This window comes from Mastomys coucha, unplaced genomic scaffold (assembly GCF_008632895.1).
Source record: "Mastomys coucha isolate ucsf_1 unplaced genomic scaffold, UCSF_Mcou_1 pScaffold8, whole genome shotgun sequence".
In the NCBI taxonomy this organism is placed as follows: domain Eukaryota; kingdom Metazoa; phylum Chordata; class Mammalia; order Rodentia; family Muridae; genus Mastomys; species Mastomys coucha.
In genome coordinates this window covers 29,143,982-29,155,784 of record NW_022196914.1, presented here as the reverse complement: position 1 = coordinate 29,155,784, position 11,803 = coordinate 29,143,982, and the positions used below count along the sequence as shown (strand labels likewise).

The 11,803-nt window shown below is 38.9% G+C and overlaps 2 protein-coding genes across 2 annotated transcripts in view; one reads left to right on the top strand and one right to left on the bottom strand.

Annotated features, from left to right (window-relative positions):
- Window positions 1-11,803, top strand: part of LOC116083957 (zinc finger protein 58-like) — a 153,646-nt gene that overhangs the window by 101,307 nt on the left and 40,536 nt on the right. The window lies entirely within an intron of this gene.
- Window positions 8,402-11,803, bottom strand: part of LOC116083872 (zinc finger protein 58-like) — a 4,953-nt gene continuing 1,551 nt past the window's right edge. The window contains 2 exon segments of the mRNA XM_031360652.1: window positions 8,402-8,875; window positions 9,221-9,825. Of these exon segments, the coding sequence (XP_031216512.1) occupies window positions 8,402-8,875; window positions 9,221-9,825 (1,079 nt within the window).

Sequence of the window (11,803 nt, the reverse complement as noted above, 5' to 3'; positions counted from 1 at the left end):
GAAGCTTCTATAGAAGCACTGCTGGGAGTGTTTTGCAAGCTTCTAAGGGAGAGAAGCAATGAATAGTCCTGCTTAGCTATTAGGTCAGTGAACCACAGCAATGATCAGTGTGATTCTAAAGGTGCCCCCCATTCCTTTCACATCTTAACATTAGCAGCAGCTGTCTAATTGGACTTCAATTTGGATCAAGAGGATGTGCATCAGGCTTGGAAACAGAGGGAACCACCATATCTTGTTGTGTCCTGAATCTTAATGAAAACAATGCCACTTTTCTAAACCATCATAGTTCTCAATTTCATTCCATGTACATTCTTGGAGCTATACACAGGAATGTATTTGTCAGTGCACTTCAAAGTCACTTTGTCCCTGCATCACAGGGAGCATTACAGAAAACCCAAATGGACCAAAGTGCAGAGATCTTGGGTCCTGACACAACAGATGCATCTATGCCACTATATCTGCATAAAGTAATAGGGAATATTTCTGGATAAGGGCAAGTTGGTTATAAAACCCAGAGGACCAGGAGGTCTGCTGTGAGATTACGCAGTGGAAAAAGTGAAAGGAAGCTGTGCCCTTGATAACTCAACAGCATGACTGCCTGAGCAATGATAATGGCATGTGGAGCCCTGCAGTGGAAGTCTCCTGACTAGTAGGCAATGGAGTATGGACATCTAAGAACTGGTGAGAGAGGGAGAATTGATGTTCACCAGGGATGAGCCCACTAACTATTCATCCAGTAGCAAGAGTCAGCCTGAAAACATAAATACAAGAGACACTGAAGAGAGTCAACCATTTGGGGCTGGACTCTGGGGAAAGGTAAGGCCACCATTGCCAGTGTATAGCTGGTTTAGCCTGGTTTATTTTATAAAACTACATTGTACACCAAGATGCAAGAGCCATCCAATAGATCCACCATGTACAGCTAATAAAAGAGCACTTCCTAGGGAGAAGGAACCCTGGGCTGTGAATGTCTAGAGTGACCAGATTCTTGGAATCACTTTCCAGAGAAGATGGGACCTGTTCTTCAGTCTGTTCCCTTTGCAAACCTGGAGGACAATGTGTGCACACAGCAGATGCTTGAGGTATTGAACATGGTGATTAAAGATAGGGGTCACTATGCCTTTTTTTCCCTGTGGACTCAGCAACCTTGGCCGTCACATTAATTGTCATATTAATCTCATTGGATAATTAACCTTTAAGAGCCATGTTCCTACCGGGTAATTAGGTGTTCAGATGGCTAATCGTGGGGTGTGGAGGGCATTGCATGGAAGCAAGATAAACTTGCTACCTGGGAGAGAGTAGCTCAGTGGTGAGAACATGACAAGTGGGACCCCACTGGGACATAGTGTTATGGCCTGCCAGTATTAGTACTAGAGCGGGAACATGGACCAGTGGGGCAAGAGAGATGGCGGGTAGACATCTTTAATATTTCCTGCAACACTGTTCCTTCTGTTTCATCAAAATCAGAGATTTTAAAAAAGTAAAAGAAGTGGGGAATGAAGTGACCCAGGCACAGTCAGGTTATATCCTAACATTGGATCTCACTGGTCTTAGTAAGGGTTTCTAGTGCCATGAAGAGACACAATATAACTCAAGGTATACTCTTGAGCAAGGGAACTCTTACAAAGAAAACTATTTCATTAGGGCTTGCTTACAGCTCAGAGCTTTAGTCCATTATCATCACAGCTTGAAGCTTGAAGGAAATAAGCAAAGATGTGTTGCTTCCACCTCAATGAGCAAGAAAGACACAACCAGAGCTCTTCCTTTTAGCAGTTTATTCAGGAACTTTGTAACAATCTTTTCCCTCCTGCTTCTCCCTCCTGCTGTTTCTGCCTTCTCCTCCTTCTATTGCCTCCATCTGTTGCCTCTGGGGAGCCATTACTTAAGACCCGCCTCCCTGCCCTCTAAGCCCCGCCTTCCGGCCCACCCTCGGCCATTAAGTACTCCCAAGCTTAGCCAATCCCAATAGGCCGCGTAGCAAAAGCAGATAGGTCACCAAATGTGGAAGCAACCAATGGCAGCAAGCTTAGCCAAATGAGGGCTTGTTTAAGAGAGGGCTCACTCTCAGAACTGCTCTCCACAAAGATGGTGTTGGAGAAGGAGCCTAGAGTTCTGTATTTAGGTGGCAGGCAGGAAAAAGGGAAAGTGCTCTAATAAGCACATACCTATTCCAACAAAGGCACATTTCCTAACAGTGCCACTCTATCTATATGGGCCTATAGGAGCCATTTTCATTCAAACCACGACAACTCTAGAGCCTTTTCAGGTAAATAAATTTTATTTCCTATATTCTGAAAAAGGAATCTGCCTTCCCTATGAGGGGAAGACCTAGATGTATACAAAAGATCCCTCCAGAAGAAATGCCCTTGTATAATTTTTTTACAGATCAAACAGTCCCTTCTTCACAGGTCTGCAAGGTCACAGTGAAAAAGGAAATACCACCTCACTGTATATCATCTGTGATGTGAGTGTAGCTTTGTTATTTAAACAAAAACATCTGAATTATAAGGGCTCAGAGCCACTTTACTTGTGTTTTCTAACTGATAACCTACTGTGCCTGATTTATTTTCATCAATATATAATGCAGGGCTCTAGAAAATGGTGTCCCTTCCACTATATAAGGGAGAATCCAATTAGTTCTTTTTAATAAACTCGAGTCTCTTACTTATGGGATGTTTGTTAATCTCTCCCTAAAAATTACTTCAATCTCTCTGCCAATGTTCATTTTCTACCTGGAATTAGGCATTTTCAGCATTAGAAAAAGGTACCACAATTTCAACTAAGTCTATTCCTGCTAATTGACAAAGTCTCACTTTTCTTTTTAGAATAAATTCTAAAACCTTTTCTACATAGGTCTTTATTTTTTTATTCGGTGTGCTATAAATATACATTCTAAGATATTTTCTCTCTACATAAGCATTCTTGTGGAAGAATGAGTAGAATGCAAAATAACTAAAAATACAATCCAGCTTCAGATACAAGAGAACCACATACGCATCCTGTAATTTCTTTTCTACTAGAGCTAATTCTTTCTCAGCTTCAGATAATTTTCCTGAACTATTTAAGCCCTTATAATTTGTAATGTTTGAAATACTTAGTATAACTCTCAACTTGTTTTTGAAAGTCATTAAGTGTCAGTAATTTTCTCTCCTTATTTGTATGTTTTCTGGCTGAATTACTATGAATCTATCTTATATCCTAGATAACAGACAGAATCTATTATTTTATTTTTTCACAAGCAATTTGTAACTTCAACAAGTCAAAAATTCACTTTACTTTATCAAAAATTCATTCTAGGGTGTCTCTATCTGAACCAGCTAGCAAGACATCATCTGTATAATGGTAAGTATTAGATTATGGTACATACTTTAATTTTTCAAACTCTGCAAAATGAAACACATCTAATTGCTAATTTCTTTTTTTAGGTACATGTTGAATTACTCCCTGCCAGGATTCCTAAGGAGTGGATGATTCTTCAATATGTTGAGCATTTAGATGCTCTTGTACCAGCTGTCCCAGTATCTGTAATTTTTCTGATGTCAAAGGTCATTGTTCCATCCACACGTTTGTCACTTAACCATTTTTAAAGTAGGACAGTTGGTACCTTTGAAGGAGCAATACCTGTCGTTTCCTTCTTATGGACAATCTGGACAGTCTATGATTGTTCTTGATAATCCATGTTAATACTTTTCTCAGAAGCATTCTTTACTGTATGGTTTATTCATGAGATTGGGAGAATGTTAATGTATGTTTTCCATTCTTGTAGCAAATCAAGTTCCCATTACATCATGGCTATATTAGACACATATGGCTTTAATTATCATATTTGTCCTTCTGGCCCTATTGTATAGGCAGTTCTGATGCTAAGGTCCTGTTCTTCAGTAGTTTCTTGATCTGTCCGTAAAGAGAGCCATGGGCCAATTACTGGGTAGAAGGTACAGGAAGGACTTCTGGGTCCCTGGGGGAAAAGGGAGATGCAAGGTGAGACAGAGTTCACCATCCTTTGGAGAGAGAAGAGCCAGGCAACCACGGGAGGTCTTGGGAGGAGCAGTAGGCTATGTGGCCACTCCTACAGGCAGGTGGTCAGAGAGGTTTAGCAGGGACTACATTCAACTGATCAACTAACGTTAGGGCGGATAGGAAGAGTAGAGATAAGAGTGATGATAAGATGTGGGAAGCCACTTCATAAGCACATCGCCATTACAAGATGGCGATGACATCTGGCTTGCCGTTGGCATAAAAACGCCTTGTGCGCGTGTGCCTGTAAATCCCAACGATCTGCGGCAGAGTGCCTTTGGTCACGTCAAATGGCCTGATCGTCTCACAGCCTATTATGAGTCGCCACGTCTGAGGCGGGCATAGAGCTCTATATAAGGGAAGGGTTTTGAGATAGTCGGGGTCCTCCTCAACTGAAGCTTGTGATCTCGCTCTCAAGATACATTAAAGCTTGTACTGCAGAAGGATCCTGTGTGTGCCGCGTTGTTCCTGCTGGCGGGAGATAGCGCGGGACAATAAGAGTAAGTTTTCCAGGCAGGAAATAGTAGTGTCTAGCAATTGTGCCAAGCAGGTAAGTTGAAAAGGAACTACTGTACTTATGAGTGGATTGAAGGGAACATGGGAAGGGGCTGGAAACACAGGTGTAGTAGTGAAAAGCTACACATAATGCCCTATATATTCAACCCATTTTCCGTCTTGCACTCTGCTGTACCTACGATAAAGATCCAATCCCTAGAAACTGAATATTTATCTTCTGAACAGGCCAATCTGTATGGCAAGATTTTAGTGATATTATTGTTACATCTGCTAGCGTGTCTTCAATTTCAGTGCTATTTATTTGTATTTTTTAGCTTTTGTCTTTGTTCGTTTATAGCATTTTGCAAAAATACTTGTATTTTGACCTCTGCTGAATTTTTGTATATCTACTGAAGCTGTTCTGACCTTGATTACATCCAGAGCACTCTTGTTTTAACAGGCATTAAATCTTTTAATTGATCTGTGGCTGAGTTTCTCCAATGCTGAAAGGAGCAAGTTAATTAAACTTGATATTGGGGACCTATGAGAAGCTCCTTGGAGCATTTCTTGATGGCTAAGTGTACCTTGCCTATGCCTTTTTGATATGCATTCATTAGTCTAGTTTCACCCTTTGCCACACATTCTGTATACTCATGAAGGCTGGAGCCTTCGTTTTGACTTGTCTCTAGAAAAACACCTTGTTTCTAGGAAGACATACGAACCCCTTTTAGGGCTAAAAACATGTAATACAAAATTTACAGGACTATTGAAGGACTTGTAATGTATACTAATTGAGGCCTCACAATATCAGAAAGAGAAAATTTTATGTTCTCCCTAATATGTAACTTAGACAATAATATATGTACACATATGAGCAAATTTACATATGGTTACATATTTCATGTAGAAAAGAGGGTAAATGATAAATATTAGATGAGGTAGGGTAGAAATGGGTTGTGAAAGACAATTGGTTTTTATGTTTCTAACTTGGTCATAGATTTTGACTTCTGGTGGTATGTGAGTGCATAAATAAATATACATTCAAAAGTGACAGCATAAAATCTGATGAGAGCTCCTCAGTTTCCATTCTAACTATACAGAAGTTTAGGAGTTACATAGTTTTGGGTTCTTCTTAATTTTGACACATGATTTCCTTATGTTTTTTTTAAATAAACAAGAAATAGTCAGGTAGTAGTCATATGCACCTTTAATCCCAGCACTTGGGAGGCAGAGCCAGGCAGATCACTGTGTTTGAGGTCAGCCTGGTCTACAGAGTGAGTTTTAGGACAGCCAGGTCTACACAGAAAACTTCTGTCTCAAAATAAAACAGAGAGAGGGAGAGAGAGAAGAACGAAGAGGAGGAAGAAGAGGAGGGGGAGGAAAAGGGGAAGGAGGAGGAAAAGTGACGAGAAACGCCATTTGAGAGTGTGGGTCTGTGCTATACGACTTACTCCTGAGAGTATGTGTCTCTAGTGTACTATTAACATTGGGGTATTCATAAGAGACACTTCCTACACAAGCTGTACCTCAGAATAAAACTTCCTTAGAGAAGAAACTGTTTATCTTTTTACTTGTAGGGAAATATCCATTTCTGTACCAGATATAAAATAACTACATCTACAGAGACTCCAAGAAGGAAAAAAATCATTGACTCAAATACAGAACAAACCTAATCTTTGGGGTGCCTTGATATTGGCCATTAAAAACAAAAAACAAAAAAAACAACAACCAAAAAAAAAAAAACAAAAAACAAAAACAAACCCTAGCCCTTTCTGCACAATAGCCTCACCGTTGGCTGCCAGGCTGGCAAAGGGAGCTGAACAGCAGGTTCCATCTGCTCTGGAAAGTGATACGGAGCTGGTCAGGCTGGACTTTCACAGCCCAGATCTCTTACTCCTCAGGCAATGCTGCCTTTTCATCTGTACGTGGTGGATCCACAAAATGGCACCTGTAGTTTGGAATCTAAATGAGTGCCCATAGTTATGCAGCTATGCTGACTGGCCTCTTAGCTGACTCTGTCTTATATTACTTAAAACTTTTCTTGGGACTCCTTACAGAATCAGGCATTGATTCTGAATGTAGCTTTGCTGGGGACAGAAAAATTTGAAAGTCAGGGGAAAGGCAGGGCCAATTGAACTATGATGTAAATCAAAACGAGGTGGCAGGTTAGTTAAATATTCCCAGCATCCTGCTATGTTACAAAGGGAGACACTGAAGGCAGACTAATTGGTATTCGCCTCTCTGACACTTGAGAAATTAAGGCTATGGATACAGATTCCTCCACTGGACAAGTGAATCCATCCCACTGCCATGTCCATGAGACATGAGGAGAAATTCATCTTGTTTATAGAACAGGTGGGTTTTAAAACAAACAAACAAACAAAAAACAAAAAGAAAAAGAAAAGCCAAAACCATGGCTCATACAACAGAGACAGGAGCAGCAGAATTCCTGAAAATCTTTCCCTATCTATCCTTATCCTGTAATGTGGCTAGCATGCAATTTACTCGGATAGGGTCTTTGTCCCATCAGGGTAATTGTTACTCTTTGAGCCTAGGGAAGTCTTCCCGTGCAAAGGTATGTAAATTTAAACCTTTTATTCAAGCATTTTTTTAAAAAATAATTTTTAAAATTATAAACACATGAATGTGGATATTATTTCATATTAGACAAACTAAGTTTAAATTTGTTTTGATGTATTGTGTTAGTATACACTTTAATAGCACTATACAAAATGAGAGATATAAATTGTCCTATCCTTCCCATCCTGTCATGTAAACAAATTTCATTTGTACTTAGCATAAGTAAAAACATAATTTTGGACACATAAGGGACATTTAGTTATCATAAGTTATAACAATTATTAACTTTTAGGTTTTAATTGCCCTTCTTTTAACAGTTTACAGTAATGTAGTAAACTGAAGAACGAGATGACTTTTTAGGGTACATATCCATAATAGGGTAAAAACTGCACCTACAGTGCTTCATACTTGATGATCAAGTGTTCACTGTTCAAATGCATCATTCTGCTGAGTTAGCATATGTGGCTTGGGTCCTTATTTCAATATGGTTCTTTGTTTCTAAAATGATGGTTGTATTCATTTAAGAAACAGTTCTAAAACTATATGAAATAGATTCTTTCTTCTGGAACCAAATTTAACTGACAATGTGTTCTGTTGAAGTTTCCTGGGGAAACAAACACTAATGCCCATTCACCTCAGGTTGGCACCAGTGTAGATCATTCACTACAGTCCACTATGGTGAGAAATTTGAGTTTTTGGAGGTTCTTATATGCCCAGGAGAGACATTATTAAAGGAGCCTGGGTGACCCCACTGGGAAGAACAATAGTAACAATACCATGGCTCAGACTTCATATTCAGGACACCCAAGGGACCAAATTATAACATGGTGACATTTTAATGAACATTTATATTTATAAAAGAAGGAAATTCATCAATCCATGCAATATTCAAGTATATTGGTTGAACACATTCTATGAGAGGTTACAGTTAAGAGAAGTGTCTACTCTTCTCTGGTGACACTCTTAGCATTTGTGGTTGGTGGAAGTTAGATGTTTGTGTGGACATTCCAAAATAGTTGAAAAATTATCTGAAGTATGGATTCATTTGAGTTGGATAAGATCTGAATTGTTAACAAAAACTTATCTCACTCCATATACTCATAGAGGTTGTTTTCAGAATGAATTATTTGATTTTTTTAAACACTAAAAATATGTAAATTTTTAAAGGCTAAAGAAGTGTAAACTTTTTATGACATTTGTAGAATTTCTCTCCAGTGTGGATGGCCTTGTGTCGAGTAAGGCTATAAAGAATAACAAAGGCTTTGCTGCATTCCTCAAACTTGTGTGGATTGTCTTCAGAATGAATATTTCAATGTCTTTTAAGGTCTGAAGAATAGGTAAAGACTTTGCCACATTCTTGACATGTGTAAAGTTTCTCTCCTGTGTGAACTGTCTTGTGTGTATTAAGGGCTGATTGATTATGAAAGGCTTAGTGACATTCTTAACACTTGTATGGTTTGTCTCCAGTATGAATTATTTGGTGTTTTTTAAGGTCTAAAGTAGAGAAAAACCTTTTGCCACATTTTTCACACTTGTAAGATTTCTCATCAGTGTGACATACTTTGTGCAGAGGAAGGTATGAGGGCAAACAAAAGGTTTTTCCATATTCCTCACATTTATGCTGTTTCTCTCCAGTATGAGATCTCTTTTGTACAGAAAGTTCTGCATGAGTACAAAAGATCTTACCACACACTCCACATACGTTGGATTTCTCCCCAGTGTGAATTCTTTCATGTCTCTTTAGCTTTGAAGGACAGGAAAACTTTTTGCCATACTCCTCACACTTGTGTCGTTTCTCGCCAGTGTGAACTATTTTGTGCTGAGTCAGAAAAGAATTAGTTAAAAAAAAAAAAAAAGGCTTTTCCACATACTTCACACTTGTAAGGTTTCTCTTGACAATGACTCCTTTTATGTTTTTTTAGGTCAGAGATAGAGTAACGCATTTGGCCACATCCATCACATTGGTAAGATTTCTGTCCAATATGAGCTAACTTATGCTGAAACATGGAAAATTTAGAAGCAAATGCTTTCCCACATTCTTCAAACTTGTAGGGTTTCTCTCTAGAATGAACAAACTTGTGCTTAGAAAGGGTAGAAAGGTTAGAAAAGACTCTTCCACATTGCCCACACTTATAGGGATTGTCTTCAGGTGGATTCTTTGAAATATTTTACAGTCTGAAGAATAGGAAAAATGTTTTCCACACTTGCCACACCTGTAGAGTTTCTCTCCACAATGAACACTTTGATGTTTCTTAAGGAATGAAGATTCATAAAATGCTTTGCCACATTCTTCACACTTGTAGGGTTTCTCTCCAGAATGACTTCTTTGATGTTGCTTCAGCATTGAAGGATAGTAAGATGATCTGCCACATTCTTCACACTTGTAAGGTTTTTCTCCAGTATGCTTTTTCTGGTGTATAAAGAGTGTTGAAGTAGTACTAAAGGCTTTATGACATTCTTCACACTTGTAGGGTTTGTGTCCAGTATGCTGTCTCTGGTGAATAGAAAGTTTAGAGCAAGTATTGAATATCTTACCACAATCTTTACACTTGTAGAGTTTTTCTCCAGTATGAAGTCTCTGGTGTAAAGAAAGTGTTGAGTGAGCACTAAAGGCCTTACCACATTCCTCACATTTGTAGGGTTTCTCCCCTGTATGAATTCTCTGGTGTTGAATAAATAGTAAGCTACTATCAAAGATCTTGTTGCAATCCTTAAAATCATTGGGTGCTGTCTCTGTTGAGCAAAGGTTAAGATATGAGCAAAAGCTTGATAATATTTTTCATATAGATAATTCTTTAAAATGAGGATGTTTACTCAAATAAAATTAAGTTTAAATTAGGAACTAAAATATATCTCCATACCTATAGGCAATGAGCATAATTCAGAAAACAAAGATAGCTGGGAACAACTATAATAATAGTACAACTAAACAGAACATGAAAAGAATGGACAATGGCATATTTTCAAATTAAATAGTTAAATAAGTTGTAACATTTAAAAATACATAAACTCTTTTTCTTAAAGGCATTTGTTTTTTGTAAAGATTTATTTATTATATGTAAATATACTGTAGCTGTCTTTAGTCGCATCAGAAGAGGGCATCAGATCTCATTACGGGTAGTTGTGAGGCACCATGTGGTTGCTGGGATTTGAACTCATGACCTTCTGAAGAGCAGTCAGTGCTCTTCCCTGCTGAGCCATCTCACCAGCCCATACATAAACTCTTTAGGATAGTGTTTTACAATGACAAGAAAATATATACATGAAGGTTATAAAGTTATGAAAAAATCTTCACATTCACCTGTGAATAACAGAACTTTCTATTGCTAGGCTGTCTCAGATCCTGCCAGCCATTTAAGTAATGACACAGGGACTTCTAATATAGTTTAAAGCCTAGGCCTTTTGCTGGGGTAGTCTCTAAGCTACTGTTCAGTTTAATCTGACTATTCTAGCCTACATCTGTGCATGTAGCTAGCTCTATACTTTCCTGCTCTGCTCTGGTCTATGCTGCTTCTCTCCCCAGCCTGTGTCTGAATCTCCAGCTTCTCTTGACTCTCCCTCAACACTCTCTCTGACTAGAAGTTCTGCCCTCATACTTTCTGTCCCAGCCTATTGTCCATTGGAACTCTATTATAACCAATCAATAATAAGACAAAATCTCTTAAATTGCTTTAAGTAGGTGAGGAAGGACAAACATTTACAATACAGGAAACACAATGATGGACCATAAAAACAATAATACCAAAATTCTGTCAGTTCTTAGCACTCTCCTGGTGTAGAATTAACCATTGAAAATACAAAGACACACCTTAATACAATATAAAGAAGGTTGTCCCCAACAACCTTCATTAAAGGCAAACGTCTGTGGATGAATAGCATTAACCTAATTTCTTAGAAATATTCATTCATAATATTAACTAATAATTAGAAATGAATGAGCAAGACAGTGTACAAGGTACAGACATTCCATACTTGAGATTCACATGAAGTGGAAACATCTGTTCTCATGGTCACATAACTAGACTTCATAGGAAATTTTATCTTATACTGTCCAGATGTGTGGTATAATTTTATATTCCACCTTCATAAGTGTTGGGAATCATGAGAGCCCTGAGATAAACATCCTGCCCCAGCTAATTGTGAACCCTGAGTTTAACATCCTGCCTGACAATCACAAGGATGAGAACCCTGAGATTAGCATCCTGCCTCACAATCACAATGATCTGGCTTGGCCCTGAGAAAAGAACATTCACGGAAATCTACCCCCTCCCCACCTGTCATCCACCACCTCCCCACCTGACACCACAGAGCTCAACCCCAGAAGATTTTGTAACATTTCCATCTCCCTCCTTCCTCTCTCCCTTCCCTCCAATATTTTTGCTTTAAATATGCTCAGTTCCACTAAGTAAATGGCTCTTGGCAAGCAATGCTTCCTTAAGTCCTGTCTTCTCTCTCGCCCATTCTTTATTCACAGGTTGTGACCCTCCTTGTTCCCCCGAATAACTCGACCTGCAGGCCAGGTCAGGTGGCGCCCGACGTGGGGCTCAAGGCACGGGTCACCCCCAGGACAGATTAAGGATTGCGATCATCTGGATTTCATGACAGTTCCCAATCGTCTGGGACCCGTCATTAGGTGAGTCATTTGTCCTGCAAATCTCAAGAATGGGCCATTCCATGTCTAAAGAAGTCCGCTTTATAAAGGACTTAAAAG